The sequence below is a fragment of the Heteronotia binoei genome, chromosome 10, assembly GCF_032191835.1.
Source record: "Heteronotia binoei isolate CCM8104 ecotype False Entrance Well chromosome 10, APGP_CSIRO_Hbin_v1, whole genome shotgun sequence".
Lineage (NCBI taxonomy): Eukaryota > Metazoa > Chordata > Lepidosauria > Squamata > Gekkonidae > Heteronotia > Heteronotia binoei.
Window position 1 is genome coordinate 35,479,613 of NC_083232.1, and position 17,075 is coordinate 35,496,687.

Here is a 17,075-nt window from a genome sequence, read left to right on the forward strand (position 1 = left end):
GGAAAGAAAGCAACTTAAACTTTAAATGCATTCTCCAAGCCAGCCAACAGGGCAGAGGGGGCTTGGAGAGTCACACAATATGTGTGAAAGAGCCACATGTGGCTCCCAAGCCAAAATTTGGCCACCCCTGATCTAAAAAAGTGCCACTGGAGTCAAACTTCTTTCTGAACAGTATCATGTACTTTTAAATTGTTGGTTCCACTTAGGACCTTTGGAAAATCAGAAGGGTCTAATAATGTCTCTGCTTCCATCTGTCAGCTTCACCTTAGATTTATATCTTGGAGGTTTTTTTGTGCTACATTTCATTTTAACACAGTTGTGATAATAAGTAGGATGTGAGGTGCTAAGAATATGCTTGTCATAGACATCATTTTGAAAAGTAACAACTTCTCAAAATATAATTAGCCATTCCAGGTGTCTGTTCCACACAACCTCAGATAGCGCAAATCACATATGGATTCCTGGATGCTATTATAAAACCATAATGGGTTTTTCTAGATAGTTGTTTCTCACTGCAACCATAGACTTTTATTAACTAACACTTTAGTGCAATTCTAAACTGATCTACACCCTTCTATGTTAGTGAAAGTCAGTGGGCTTATAGTGTGACTGTTTTTAGGATAGCCTTGTAAATCAGCAAACCCAGTATCTTGCACCCAGATTTATATTTTATTACTTTCTGTTTTGACATATGCCAACATACACTGTTAACTAGTTAACATGTCAGGAAACAGCTTTCTCTGCCTGACATTCTGCAGAGCTGATGCCAGTCAGAGTAGACAATACATTTTCATGTGATTTTAGAATTCCAGTAATCTCTCAGCTCTATCATTGTGATAAGTCAATAAACTTCTTTATAAAAATAATATAAAGCACTGAGCATTCTTAGCAATTGGGCTTTTTAAAGAGCATAAATGTGTGTATAAAAATCCTAACAATTTACAGTATAGAACTTTGTTTTTTCTACTTTCTTTACTACTCTCTTATTTCTTTTTGGAAAAGACCTCAAAGTTTGGCGTACAGATCCTGGCTCCATCTTCGACATTGATCCCCTAGAAGATAATATTCAGTCTAGGAGTCTACATATGATTTCGGGTATTATTTAATGCATAATTTCCCCCTCTGCTTAGCTGTGGTTACAAAAACTAAAACTTGAAATAAATGTTCGAGGTCTGGTGTGTCAGCCTTGTGTATATGTGTTCACAGAAATCTTGAGTGCAAAAGTAATCATAATTTATCAGAATGTTTTAAAAGTATCTACAGGGATATTGAAATACATCATTATTCGTTATGGAAGGAAAGTATGACTAAGCATCCATTCAAATGTTGGTGGAAAAAGCCACCAAATCACAGCTGTCTTATGGTGACCACATAGGGTTTTGAAGGCAAGAGACATTCAGAGATGGTTTGCCATTGCCTTCCTCTGTGACACAACCCTGGACTTTCTTGATTGCCTCCCCTTCCAAATATTAATCAGGGCTGACCCTGCTTAGGAGAGCCAGTTTGGTATAGTGGTTAAGTGTGTGGACTCTTATCTGGGAGAACTGGGTTTGATTCTCCACTCCTCCACTTGCAGCTGCTGATTGACCTTAGGTCAACCACAGGTTCTCTCACAGCTGTTCTGCTCAAGAGCAGTTATGTGAGAGCTCTCTCAGCTCCAATTACCTCACAGAGTGTCTGTTGTTGGGATGGGAAGGGAAAAGAGATTGTAAGCCACTCTGAGAACCCTTTGGGTAGTGAAGGGTGGAGTGTAAATCCAATCTCTTCTCTTTCTCATCTTCTTCTTTTCTTAACCTCTGAGGTCTGATGAAATCAGGTTAGCCTGATCTATCCAGGTCAAATATTGTTATATGCAAAATGGTTTGCATAGGGTTGCCAACTCTGGGTTGGGAAATTCCTGGAGATTTTGGGGTAAAGCCTGGGGGAGGGGCAGATTTGGAGGGGATGTTAGCATGGTATAATGCCATATGCTCCACCTCCAAAAGCAACCATTTCCCTCAGAAGACTTGACCTCCAAAGAAGCCATTCCCTGGGGGATCTGATCATTTGTAATTCTTGGAGATCTATAGGCCTCGCTTGGAGATTGACAATTGTAATTGCATAACTCCTGGTCTACTCTCTGTAAAAAAAGTAAAAGGCATCTACTGATACAGCTCCTGCTTTCCAGCTGCAATTTGTGTGAGCACAGTGGCACGCTTCTCCTGCAACATTAATTTAAATTGCCATTGGCTATATGCATGCATACGGTTGGTCATACTTCACTTCTTCCACATGGATACTTCACACAGATTTTATATGGACTTGTACAAGTCCAAATGTTGTATTTGTTGAATGATTTATTTTAGAATAGTCACACTGATTGAAGCATTTATTTTTTTCCAATTATGTATTTAAAATGCTATCATTGTAATGATTAATTTATTTACCCAGGGAGGGAGATGTTTATAGAATGTACAACAAATCATTTTCTGTCATGCTATGACTTCTGTGTTAACCCAAAGGCTTGGATTCAGTGGAGGTTTTCTATGGATAGACGGAGGGATGATTTTTGCCAATTTACCCCTGGTAGGGCAGCCTCCGATTCCCCATCATGCTGTTTCTTGGGGCCCACTTTCCTTCAGAAGCACCATTTGTGGGGAGATTTGGGGCTGCAGTGGGATGGGAAGGTGATGAAGGCAAACTCTGCATACTGAAGTGCCTTCTGCCTGTGTAAATTACAAGTAGGTCCAAGCTAATGGATATACAATTGCAAGGGATCTATGCCACAGATCTTAATCCTGGTCTACTCATGAAGCGGAATGAGGTAGCAAAAATGAACTATATCACTTCCAATTTTAGGGAAGGGAGAAACCTGTTCACAAACCCTCTGCAAATTAAACAGTACATTAAGGGAGGTGTTCTAGCTTATCATTTTGAATGCCATGCTATTTTCTACTTACAAGGAATTATGAATCTAGATAACACTTTTTAAAATGTGGTCCTTGCCTTCAGGCTTTGGTGTCCATTCTGGCAGCTCAGCATTCTGTTGCCATGTGTAGAACAATTCTTAGATTGTGTTAGGCAGGGGTGTCAACTCATGAGGGCCGGATCTGACATAAATGAGACCTTGTTGGGCTGGACCATAACAGGTTGGGCCAAGGCATGTTGGGCAGGGCCATGTGTGTACCTATTTAAGATTAGGTAGCAGAGATATAAATTTTATAAAGAACACAGACAAACACAAATATATATTATTAGGGTTTGTAGAATCTTTCGGGATCGAGTGCCGTGTTCTACTGGAGAAAGTTTTCCTTCCAGACGTTTTGTTCTCAGCTGCGGAGAACATCCTCAGTGGCGTTGCAGCTGAGGATGTTCTCCGCAGCTGAGAAGGAAACGTCTGGAAGGAAAACTTTCTCCAGTAGAACACGGCACTTGATCCCGAAAGATTCTACAAACCCTAATGATGTTACCAGCCGTGAAAACCTGAATTCTTTGACAAATATATATATTTAAAAAACTTAAAACATGCTTAAAATGTTAGCACTCATTGGTCTTAAGGATGCTTTCTTTGTATTTCTTCCAAGGGATCCAGGGAACTGGGCAAAGGAAACTCTGGCTCTTTCCTTCTTTCCCAAGGAGACTGGGGGGGGGCGGAGCCTCAGCTAACAGAGGAAGAGATGCTTGGCTCAGTAGCTCTGCTGTGCAATTGAGAGAGCTTGGCAAAGCAAGCTATTCCTCCCCCCTTTGTCCCCAAGGGAGGAGCCTCAACCAATGGAGAAAATAGAGGTTTTCCTCTGTCACTCCTGTGTGATTGAGCAAGCCTTGCAAAGCAAACTGTGATGCAGAAGGAAGCAAGAGAGAGGAAGAAGGAAGCAGATGACAGCCAGTTGCTCAGGGGCCTGATAGGAACCCTCCAGGGGCCTGATTCGGCCCCTAAACTACATGTTCAACACCCCTGGTGTAAGGCAAGGCAAAATGGGCAGTAGAATGTCTTGGGATGGAGCTATACAAAGTGTTGTGGTTGGTGTAGCAGGATGCTTGTGATCCTGTTTATAGTACAATACATTATATTGACTCAGTTGTCTCAGTTTGTACACTTTGGTATCTCTTGAATCCCAGTTATGATTACCTCAGAGCTGCATTGTCCAAGATGCTGTTGGCATGGGCAATCGCTATATTCTCTGTCTAATATTCTATTTTTGGGACTGTATTTATTGAAGCATTGTTTTCTCTGTGTAGAAAAAGCAAGACGCTATAGTAAGCAACATTTCCATTCTACCAGTACTTCTGTTGTTGGAGAAGATAAGTCGGATGGTTCTATATTTTCTTATTCTAGTGAGGTAACAAAGCCATCTAATGAAGAAGGTATTTACAGATGTCCACTGTTTCCTACTGATTAACAGTCACAGTCTGTCCAAACCTTGCACTTCTCAAAATTAACTCTGCAATCTGTTTGCATGTCAAACAGTTGTGTGACATGAAACATTTGTTTTAATGTAAGAGTCCATGATTTGTCAACATTTTTTGCATGACATATTTGCAGTATTCACAAGTTGTAATGCTTTTCCAATGTAATTACTAAAAATTAACACTTCTGAATTTTTTAAAATTGCTCTCACCCATTTCTGACAAAGTCTTAAATTCTGATAAGACAAAAATATTTAGATTGAACTTTTCCAGTTGTCTGAAGTAGGTTTTAATAATTTGTTTTATTTTGGTCTGTTTAAAAAAATCAGCATAAACCATTTTGAAACCTTTTTAGGAGAAAAGTAGGCTAAAATGTGTTAAATTAAAATGTGTGTTATGGGTTAGAGCATCAGTCTACATTTTGGTGGAAAAGAAACCACATCAGCTGCCACCCATGTGGCATCCACTCTGTGACTTACCACTCCTTGGTTTCACACCCCAGCAGGTGTGCTGGTGGGATGGGGTTATATAGGGCAGCAGATGGGTCACCTGATGCTGAATCCATCCCCATCCTGTGTATTCAAATAAAAGCTGTGACCTATTTCCCCCCAGTCCTGTCTGTATGGTGGTTTTGCCTCCCTGTCCTTGTGCTATGGTCAACTGTTTTTAGAACTAGGAGTGTGCAATTGGATGATGTTGCCCTGATGCAATGTCTGATATTTTTGGTATCAGATAGAATCAGCTATATTTGATAACATGAAAGGTGCTCCAGGATATTCACAACAGGGCTAGCATCAGCATAAACTAAGGTAGGCAGTTGCCATGGCCTATGGTTTCTGGTGAGGCCTGTTGCTCCTGACTCATACATTTTCTCTGATGCCTGCTTGTGAGTGATTCATCACTTCTGCTCCCAGATGTATATGCTGTGTATTACTACTGGTAAAATGGAATGTGGGTGTTGCTATGACTATGGCATTCTTCGTGAACTCACCACCAATGTTCCCTCTAAGCTATGTGAGCAAAAATTCTGCTTCATGAGCTACTGGCATTAAAGTTGTGAGTGAGTGATTTGGCTACTGCATGAATTAGTTTGATCTGGAGCCATCCTTCCTGAACTAAGACACAAATGTGTGAGCCAGAGACTAAAAAACTATGAGCTAGCTCACACTAACTCAATCTAGAGGGAACACTGCCCCACCACTCAGCACCATCAGGGGAAGGTTGTGCAGGCAGTGTGGGTAGCTGTGACTGCAGATGGTGGGAGAGCTTCCAAGCAGGCAGAAGAAGGATGCTTAGGCATATGAGGATATGTGAATGGGTGGGAAAGAAGGGAGGGACCTAGTAATGGGCCCTGAGCATTCTTTGCCAAAAGTCCCCAAACCTGGAACTGATCCTGATTCATGATTTCTATATTATACTCCTGATAAAGTGGATGCTTCTGACTTAGTATAAGCCTTCTCAGCCTCCCAAATTGGATTTGATCAGCAAAGGACCTTGCAAAAATGGCACATTAAATTACTGAATTGGACTCTTCAGAGGCCTCAAATCTCAGTGTCAACAGATTACAGACAAAATCATCAAGCAGGATAATATTCTCCTGATGCAGTACTTGCAAAAATCCTTTGCCATCATCACTGCCTCCTAGGCTTGCAAATGAGCTCTATGTCATGTTCTGTGTTAGTATGTCATCCTCCTTATAGTTTAGTTGTATTCTATACCAGATACTCAAAGGAAATTCAGCCTATGATAGTAATCCAGAGGTAGAAATGTGTGAATGAAATGAGAGCATAGCTATGCAATTCTGGTACAACTGTGGAGTCTCTGTTCTGTCCTGCTTTTTCTACATTTTTGTTATATGTTGTTATGCTCTTCTATGATTAACATACTGTACTTCATGTGATTTGTAGATAAAACTTTCCAGTGTTTTCCTTATGCTTGTCAGAACTGGCAGAACTTCAAATAAGGCCCAAGACTTAGTTGCAAAAGTATAGGCGTTTATTGAGAACTACAGAGCTGAAGGTACAGGATAACACTGATAATGAAAGCTAGCATTGGATACACTTTATGTGGTTCTGCTGACAACAATAAAACGATCTTTCACACGGTTAGAGACAACAGTCTGTTTCTCAGGGATTGTTATCAGGCGGGGAGGATGGAATCCCGCTGAGAATGCTCGACCGGCCTGGCTTCAAAGGCCATCTGCAGATGTTGACCCTGGGCTATCTGTCACCCTCCAGTGATCACAGTTTGTTTGAAATACACAGAATAAATGCTGTTTAGTTACTGGGGCAAAGTTGCATGGGTTAGTACTTGGTTACAATATGGCATTACCTAGGCTAACAGCACACAGGAAAGTTACAAGTTCTGACATAGCTTTCCTTGGATTGCTGATATCTGTTCCAAATTCTAATGTTTTAAACCATTTCTATAAATGAATATACATGGATCATTAATAAGTATGCTTGTTATTGTGTCTTCACTCTAAAATGGATTTCACATTGTGCTTAAATAGGCCCATGAAATATTCATTGCAATCTTCTGTTCTGCTTGACTATATTTACAGGGCGTTTAAAGCTATGTCTTGTCATCTCAGTTTTAAGCCTTAAGACTGAATAATTTTACTACTCCCATCTGCCTCTGACAACAGGAGATAGACTGTATTTCTTATTTGGAATGTATAACTCTAAATGGTTGGGTTTCTGAAAATGTTATTTATTTATTACTTTGCATTTCTATCCCGCCCTTCCCAAAAATGGACTCAGAGCAGGTCACAACAATAAGTGTTCTTCAGCACTTGATGACAAGCAAGCTATGTATTTTCTATTGTTAAAAATCAACATTAAAAATTGGCTAATGTGGAAGGGAGAATCTCCTCTTTTATGATGTCTTTGTAATGCTGCTTCAGCCCCTCCCCCCAACAGGGATGGTGGGGGTTGCTGGTGACCTGCAGAAGGGAGGTGGTGGGTGGTGCAGCACTGGTTCATGCAAGTGAGGGTTTATTTAGAACTATGAACATTTGAGGGTTTATTTAGAACTCTGGACCATTGCCTTGATGTAGCAAGGGTCATCCTCCATGACTCAGTGCAGAGATGAAGCTGCATGCTTGGTCCATGAGGCATGCAGCAAGCTAAAGATTACTTTAAAGCACCTATGTGATACTAAAAGGAAAATAAAATTGCCCCACCCAAATTTTTAAATGACTTCAGAGATATCAGTTACATGGTAGGCTTCCTGATTTCTGGTGGCAGCAACATGGTAGGCTGAGGGGAATTCTCTCCCCTGAGACTACCCCCCTGTCCCATCTCTTTTGAATTTTAGGAGCTATGTCAGTACTATTCAGTTTTAACCAATGTTTTGTTTGTTGTTTCTGGCTTTGATCTGCATTTAAAATATGATCATTGATTCATTAATTAATTAAGGTATTACGTTTTTTATCTCAGGATGTTTTGTTTGCTCTAGTAATTTTGTTGATTATATATTTTTATTGTTTTTATGTTTTAATTGGACGTTGTCTTGGTAGATTTTTATCTTAAGAGTGGGGTATATCTATTTTCAAATAAAAATAGAATATTTAACAATACTTTTAGAGATCAATGTATCTCTTTGACTCATTACTTGTAAGCTTTTAAACTGTTCAACCATTGCAAGATACTATTTGTGATTTACTTCAAGTCATATTTTTGAGGGGCATCATGGTAGTAGCAGCAGTAGAAAAGCATAGTGAGGAATGCATCAGATTTTCTAGTTGAACAGATAATTAAAATCAAACAACTTTGTCATACTTAATGAGCCGTCTTTGTGGGAAGGGTGGGGTACAAATCATAAATAAATAAATAAATATAAAATAAATAAAGCAGGAGCATGTATTGTAGGCAGCCTTTTTTGTTTACTTGCTTGCTTAATCATCCTTGTGATTATTTATAATGGCTGTCCTATTTGTTCATATTAATAGTGAAAGTTGTGATATACAAAAAAGTTCAGACAATGTAAAAGGCAGTGTATGATAAAGCATCAATTAGGAAATACTGGAATCTAGTCATCTTTCAGATACATTTTCGAAAACTCCATGTACAATGCAGTTCCATTCCAAGAGTTTGTAGACTGTAGCTCAAGCTATCCTGCATTTTTGCTTTTACTTTTCTTTTTTTCTTAGTGTACTCTGCTCAATTACCTTTTCTCTGTTGTTTCAGAAACTCACAGACCATCCTTAGGAACTCCTGAACTAGTTCACTTTCATGTTTTTCTATGGGCCTAGTAGACATAATGACCAGATTTTCCTGTGGTTTTCAAATAGAAATAGCACCATGGTCTCCTGATTTAGTATGGGGGGGATTTCATAGAAGAGGGTTTTATCTCTTCCTCTCTTTACAGTTTTATCAATCAGAGCCAAACCCTGCACTCAGAAAGAAAAAAAGATTGGCTCTTGATAATATAGCTTAAGTTACATGTGCTCATCAGTTACATGTGGTGTTGCAGTTGTAGTGCTTGACTATTGAAGAGAAACCTAGGTTCAAATATACCATAGAAAGAGGTCATAGCTGTGTGGTAGCGCCTCTGCTTGGTATGCAGAAGGTCCCATATTCGATCCCTGGCACTAGAAATGACATCCCTGTGTCCAGCCTCTTCCCTTTCTGCAGTAATATCTAGGTATACTTTTTATAGTAACATTAGATTCTTAGGGAGTTGCTACTTCATTATACAATTTGAAGTCATAGATATTAATTACTGCACAGAAAGAAGGACCTGGTACCAGGGATTCCATGCAGTATGGTCCTATGCAAAGTTGCTACAGTCAAAGCCCACTGAAACCAATCAGCTTTGACTGCAGTAACTCTGCAAAGGATTGCACTGACATTCTGCAGTATCCTAATTCTCATAATATAGAAAAGAAAGAAGTTGTTCTCCTAAAAAATACTATTGTTTTGACCAATGTTTGTTTGTTGTACCTGGCTTTGATCTAAATTTAAAATATGATCAGCTCTGCTGGTGTGATTGTTTACAACTGTATTTCTTCATTAATTGATTAAGGTATCATGTTTTTATCTCGGTATGTTTTGTTTGCTTTAGGAATTTTGGCGATTATGTATGTTTATTGTTTTTATGATTTAATTGGAAGTTGCATTGGGGTGGGGAGGTCCAGCAAGAAGTTGTTACTTTCCATGATTGACTTGAATTGGATACGTCTATATTTTTAAAAGAGCTACATTCTTATTTGTTTCAGAGAATGGCTGTGCTGGTCCGCAGTCGATGAGCTACATTCAAGTTCAGCAACACCTCAGAGTCCAACAAGATTTTGGGGAGTATAAGCTTCTGAGAGCCAAAGCTCAGAACTGGGAGCTTTGACTCTTAAAAGCTTATACCCCAGAAACCTTGTTGGTTTCTCAGGTGATACTGGACTCAAGCTCAGTGTATTCTTCTTTTGTACATTTTTTTTTAAATTGTGCTTTTAGAGATTTATGAGTATTTAAACCATTTTGACATAAGGATGAGAGTGTTAGGTCTAGAAGTGAGGAGAAGTAGGTTCAGATCCTGCTCTGCCTTGAAGCTTCCTTTGTAATCTTGAGCCAGTAATTTGTCTCACATACATTTCATGGTGGTTGTGAAAATAAATTGGAAAAAGGAAAATAATGTACACCATCTTGAGATCATTGACAATTTAATAGGCAGATACAAAAATGGTTTCTGAGAAAATAAAAATCTAGCCTTGTGCATAAAGGCCCCTTTCAAGTGAACTAGGAGGGGGCACTAAGACACAATAGGATGCTTTCATTTGCAGGGAGAGGTTTTTGTGAGTTTCCTACATTGTGCAGAGGATCGGACTAGATGTACCTGGAGGTACCTTCCAACTCTCTGATTCTACTATTTAAGCATTTTGTTGATTCTGCATGTGTTTTCCTGTTTGTAACTTAAGAACAATTACTTTCTGTAGTTTACTCACAGTGTAACAGCCTAGTCTTGCATCCACTAGGTCTGGCGTGCATGTACTTTGTTGTGGTATTATCTTTTGTAGTTTATACCATTTTTACTATAAGAATTTTTTTTTGCCTAAGCCAGGTTTACAAAAGTTCTTTCATCACACTGCAATTCCTACAGATTCAGCTGCTTTCCTTATGGGTGAAGGAGAATCACCACTTTACACAAGGAGTCCCAGGGCATTATCTAATAGCAGTAATGTTTTTGTGTTTCTTCCTCATGCAGCACCTGTGCTTCCTGGGGCATATCAACAAACTCAGCCTCAAGGATATGGTTACATGCACCAGACTAGTGTGTCATCTATGAGGTCAATGCATTCACAGCCACATTCAGCTAGCTTGGTGAGTATTAGCTGAGTGATTAATTCCTTTTTTTAATTGCAGCCTCTTTTTAAAAATGCAGTTCCCTATTCATTTAAGAATATATTGACTAAAGAGCATAAGAAATGATCAAAAGTACAGCTGCTAGTACTATTTCTCCTGTGTTCAAAAGAGCTTCTATAAGAGTTCATAAGTGCTTTCATAACTAGGGACTGTAGCACTTTTTAGGTTTCTGTTTATGCAAGAGATTGTGAAGAGCTGCCTTGGATTCAGTTCCATTTTTTTCATGCAGTGTTCTAGTACAATATGCTGTACAGTCTTTCTCTGAGCAGCAGATGCCTTCCCCATGCAAAAAAGTAGAAAACAGCAAGAGTGTTAGCACCTTAATGACTAACATATTTGTGGTGTATGACCTTTTGTGTGTCACTGCTCACTTCTTCAGATACCAGAGAAAGACATCTTTGGATCCAACCCCATTTTTCATAACTTTAATATGCTCTTTTTACATTTATCACACACTAGACCTAAAATAAAATATTGCTTATATGTGCTGAAGTTGCCTGGCACCCCCAAATAATGACACAAGATGAATGTGGGTTCAACTACTTTTATTTATTTAAATGATTAGTGACTTATGTCATTGCTTATATATAAGCTGATGAGTTTGAGGGTGAGCTGCACTAGGCATCCACCTGGTCTGCCTTTCGGGCAGATCTAGCCTGGCTCCAAACTCAGCCAGCTCTTTCTACTGGCCTTGTTTATCACAGTGTGCATAATCACTATGTGTAGAGAGGTGAAAACCTCCTTTGATATATTTGTTATCTGTTTTATTGTATTTTATGGTTTTAGCAGGTAGTTTTTGATTGTTTAAACTCTTGTTGTGATCCACCCTGAGCTTGCTTGCAGGAAAGAGCAGAATACAAATTAAAAATAAATAAATAAATAAATACAGCTTCATTCACCTCTCCTGTTATACCACAAAGTTCCTACCAGATTTGAAAGATGCCTCCAAGGACCAAGGGCACTCCTTCACTGTGTATCTGGCCTCAAGGCATGTGATGGCTGTTCCTAACACTGCTCCATCATGCCTGATGCCTCTGTATTTGCTGATTAAGCCTACCTGTCCTGAGCAACCTGCCTATTCCTGCCAACTAGTTGTGGCCTAATCAGTTTATAACCAGGCCTATTTAATTTAAACATCCTATTTATAATGAGAGCACAAAGCAGGTTTAAAAAGGCCTTTGCCCAAAACATTCCGGTGAATCCACCAAAATGTTTTGCTTGACCCTGCAATAGTGACCAGCTATTCTCACATGGTTCCCTGGCAGCAAAATGTCTGCCAGGAAGAGGGCACAGCTGAATAAAGAGCTGTTAAGAAAAAGTTCTTGATTGGCTGGCTATCTTTACAGCCCCATCAGTAATGTCCTGTTCCACATTTAAAGTTAATTTGCTTTGAATGTCCCCTCTTTATAAACAGGATCATAGTAAATGCTAAATATCATAGATAGATACCATTGCACAATTTATTTAGATAAGGAATTCCTAGTATCTAAATATGCACTCAGATCTCTGAAGCAGAGGGTCATAGTTTTGATGGGATTCCATATGAAATAATTGAGGACATAATCCACCAGGAAGCTGCACTACACAAATCCCATTGAAACCAGTGGAATGTATACCATCATGCTCTTAGGTTTCATTCAGCAGTGAATCTTGTACAGTTGAACATGTCAGTGATTTATGCCAAAAATGAATACAGTTGTACCTCCTTCCCCCCAAATCTTTCTTTTATCTTCTCTGATGCTTAGTCAGATGAAGAATAATTTGTTTAATAGGTTTTCAAGGGCCATGTTTTAAGACCTTAAAGCAGTGTAATTCTCAATTACATAACCCAGGTACTGTGTGCAGTGGTAATTAGAAACTAAATGTTAATTGAATTACTATGAATATTCCTCCTGATAACCTTGTTGTGTAATGAGGTGTAAAATACATATGGGGTACATTTTTCTCAACAGCACAAAAGAAGCAATAAAAGTAGTGCTAAATTATGTTTGCAAGGTTTCAGACATTTTCTCTTTATAATTTTAACAAAATTAAATAAACATGTATGTAATAAGGCTATGCAAGCATCTAGCAGTCTGTTTCTAATAGAATTTGTTTACAAAATCTAATTTATCACAGATATTTAATAAGTTTATCTAATAATATCAATCTGTATAACATTCACATCTTCCATTCCAAATATGTTAATCACATATATCATCATCAAGGGGAATTAACTTTTGATTTAACTATTTGAGCAGTTTTAGTTAATATTAATGATACAACCACCACCAGTGTCTTAATAGCACCAAATAAAGCTCATGATCACTTTGGTTTCCAACATTTGATGATCAATATCTGTATGAGGCTTCTGCCCTCTGGCTGAAAAATGGGATTGTTTTAGTTCAAGATAATTAATGAAGGATTTAAATGCTGCTGAAGATACACCAGAAATAATTTGAACAAAATGAATCTATGAAGTAATCATGCCTCTGGTTCTTATTAAAGGCTCTCTGTAAACAATTAAGTATTGTCACAAGTATTTTCCTAAAACAATATATCACAGTAGTTAGTGGCCAACTATGGCTTCTGTATTTGTATTGGGAGGAATGTGTATAGCAGATCTTGTTTACATACTGCTCAGCGCATCTAACTGCATAGTTTTGGTGAACATGTTTAGAAATAGCTACAATTTGAGGAATAACATACATAACATTTCCCTGACTTGGATGGACCAGAAGTTAAGCATGGTTGGCCCTGGTTAGTACTTCCGTGGGAGATCATCAAGGAAGTCTGGGGTTGCTATGCAGAGGCAAGCAGTGGTAAACCACCTCTAAATAGTTCAGTTGATTTATTTAACAATCCAAGATCAGAATTAAAACAAATATAAATTGGTTACATCCAGACATACATAGTTAAAACGGGCAAATATTAAATAAATAGATGTTTATGATTTATAAAATGTTTTAGAATTAAGTTAGGCTAAGTCAGAGGTTTTTCTCTGCCTAATTAGATAGCCCAAGCCAAAATTTTGCCACCTTGGCAGTGGTTTCTTTGCAACAACCTCTAGGAGAACAGCAGAATAAAATCAATTTACCTGGATATAGTGCTATAATTTTAAATAAAAAAATATGGATGAACCCAATAAATTGGAAGGAAAGTAGCCTGAACCCTCAGTTTCTGCTCTAGACATAGCATTTCACTAATTGTTTATGCATTCTTGGTTTGATGTAGTTTTGTAATATGCAGTTGATATAGTGTTCCTGTTCATAACATTCTGTTCTCCCTCCAACTGGATTGACCACCAAGCAAATAACTCATATTTTATGGAATTTCTAACAAGCAGTACTTAAAATGACATATCTAGCTCAGCATTGACTACCTTATTTTATGAATAGTTCCAGCAATTTGGAAGTTTGCTAAGCTGTGCTACCAACACAGCTTCATATCAGAGATAAGCTGTGGGGGTGGTTAGCAAACCAGCTGTTCTTGTTACTACCTGTATTTAATGGACTCCCCCTCCCCACTTTTTCCCAACAGAGAACATACAGGGCTATGTATGACTACAGTGCCCAAGATGAAGATGAAGTTTCCTTCAGGGATGGTGACTACATCATAAATGTACAACCAATTGATGATGGTTGGATGTATGGTACTGTTCAGAGAACTGGAAAAACTGGAATGCTTCCGGCAAATTACATTGAGTTTGTTAATTAATACTATTAGTTCCCTTGAGATTTTATTCTGATTTGCTTACTCTTTACAAAAGTACTTTTAAGACTACACCTTCATTACTTCCCTGTTAATGTAACTGTCTGTGCTCATATGCTGAAGTCAACAGGTCCTCTAAGAAATTGAAGAAACACTGAGCTCCCAAAGTATGCTGCTTAAATTTATCTATAAAAACAGTCTGTCAGTGGAAACCTGGTGCTTCTAATCACATTGAGGTTTCTATCAATTAGCTCCCCAATGTAATTCTGCCTTTATTGTAGGTCAAAGTTAGCTTTTAAGTTATAACCATAAGCAGCTGTTGCATTTCATTTGCGTGACTTTGAAATTGTAAGAGACCATAGTTTTGCTGTTAAGGTTCAAGCCATTAAAAGCCCAAGTGAATTGAATCATTCAGATATTTTTGTCGTGATGAATGCTGTGCTCAACAGTTGCTTACTACTGCCAGGCAGCCTTAAAATAATTTGTATCTTACTCTTAATGGTGAAGGTTTCCCAACACATAGTTGTCTAGTCTACTGTGTATTTCTCCAAAACTTTCATTTGCTCTCCCACCACTTGTCAGTCTTCTCAAACCACTGGTTGTGAATGAGTTATGATATAGCAGTGCCTTTTTGCACAGCTGGAGACAATTTTAGGATGCATGTAATGCCTAGATTTTATATTTTGTTTATGCCAGCCTTTTCTATTTTCCCTTGTATTAACAGTGTTTATATAGAAATGCCTATCTTCAAAGCACTTTACAAGTAACAATGATCTCTTTTCTTTTGTTAGCAGTCTGGCTTGGCAAACTTACAATACAGGGACTTGTGATAGCAAAACACTTTGCTTGTAATGGTATGGTAATGGGGTGTGTATGTGGTGCAGGTTATAGCATGAATTTGGACTTTTGTTTAGGGCCTGATTTGGCAAGCAATATGATTTTTCTGAGGCTTAATAGATGAAAAATATGTAGATAAAAAACTAAAATTTCTATGCTTATGAATATAAATAATTGAATTATGGCATCCTTCTGGGAACTTTACCATCACAAAAAGTGGGGAAAATACATTTTATTCTATAGCACTTCTAAAGTACTATTAATTGACTTAGTGGTAATTAGCATTAATGGAATAAAATGTTTCTTTAAAAAGGGTTCTTAAATTCAGTTTTTAATCTTCTATCATAACATCTGGGAAATGCTTTGAGCAAAGATATTACATACTGTAGCAATTAGAAAATGTATCCATAAATTCATTGCATTCCTATGTGTAAGCCAGTACCTGGATTCTAATTTGTTGATACATTTTCCTGACCATTTGTGCAAAGATTTTCTGTATAAATGTCCATTTTTTTTGCCCTACATTTATACTATCCAAACAAAAATGAAAAAAGAGGAAATATTGAATTAATATATTTTTCTACTTGGTCAGCCCAGAATTAAATAAACACTATAACTATTTATGATCATTTATCTGTTTTTTTTTCCTCTTTCAATTAAAGAAAAATAAACTCAGATTTATTTAATCAAGATCAGAGAGGGAAATGATACACTAAGTAAAATTCTTTTGATAGCTTGGTACATATATTTTTTATCTTAGGCATAGAGTATCACTTGCTGAATTGATGTTAAGGATAAGGTGGCCTTTCATGGCCCATACACTGTTTTGAAGGTATACTAACACCATTGTATGTTTTTTCATTTTCCATTATCTAAAGGAAACATATTTAAAAGTTAGAGAGTTGTGCTCTAACTTTCAAGAAAGCAGTCGTTTGTTTGATTTTTTTCTAGAAGAATGATGTGATATTTTGAGTGTATTAAAAGTCATGTGTAGAGTAGAAATTCTAAATTTATATTATTTAATAGAGATAAAATAAACCTCTGGCCAGCAGCGTTGACTGTTTTCTGTCCTCTGGTGATGGTAGTTATAGGATAGCCAGCATTTTTTAATTCAGATAATTAAGATTGTCTTACTGTGGACTTCTAAGGATTGGGGAGCTGAGTAAAAGAGGTTCAGGGATGATTTAAATGCTCATGAGATATTCTTCCTATGAGGTTGTTTCCCTCCATTGTGCATGTGAAATTGCTTGTTTTCTCAAAGTGAAAAAAGATATCACAACCTGTCATGAAAGGGACATTAATGATATTCATATGGTTGAGCTTTGCCATCTTATTTGGTAAATGTTTGATTTCATTCTCAGTGCCAATGAATAACATCTGTTTTGAAATATTGTTTTTATGAAGAGGGTCAGTGCTTCAATGATATAGTATAGTAGCAGTTTTACCAGCCTGGAAAATACAAATTATTACTTCATTTGATATTCAGGGTAGGAGTGTAAATCAAGAAATATACATATTGCCATGAATCCAAATATCATATTATATGTCATATTATAAATATTAATCTTGAAATATTGAAATATTTTGAATATTGAGTTGCTTAGGGAGTTTTTTTAATAGTTTGTAATTTACTAATTATTGATTTGGAGTGCTTTTGTTTTGTTTAAACTTTGTAGTATTCCAGAATTATGATATTGGATGTACTCTGAAAGATAGCGTGCTCAGATCCAGTGCAATCAAGGATTTAAATATCTTAGTATAGTGTGGGATAATACTAAACAGAATAATGAGAATGGAAGACACACC

At 37.5% G+C, this 17,075-nt stretch overlaps 1 protein-coding gene across 3 annotated transcripts in view; it reads left to right on the forward strand.

Annotated features, from left to right (window-relative positions):
- NEBL (nebulette) overlaps positions 1 to 15,890 on the forward strand; it is a 200,336-nt gene extending 184,446 nt beyond the window's left edge. For 2 of the 3 annotated variants that reach the window (XM_060248392.1, XM_060248394.1), the window contains 4 exons: positions 1,003 to 1,095; positions 4,219 to 4,344; positions 10,585 to 10,700; positions 14,262 to 15,890. In XM_060248392.1, the coding sequence (XP_060104375.1) occupies positions 1,003 to 1,095; positions 4,219 to 4,344; positions 10,585 to 10,700; positions 14,262 to 14,438 (512 nt within the window). In that variant the 3' untranslated portion in view covers positions 14,439 to 15,890. The remainder of the gene's footprint in view (positions 1 to 1,002; positions 1,096 to 4,218; positions 4,345 to 10,584; positions 10,701 to 14,261) is intronic. The other variant, XM_060248393.1, reaches the window with a different exon arrangement.
- Positions 15,891 to 17,075: the final 1,185 nt, after the last annotated feature.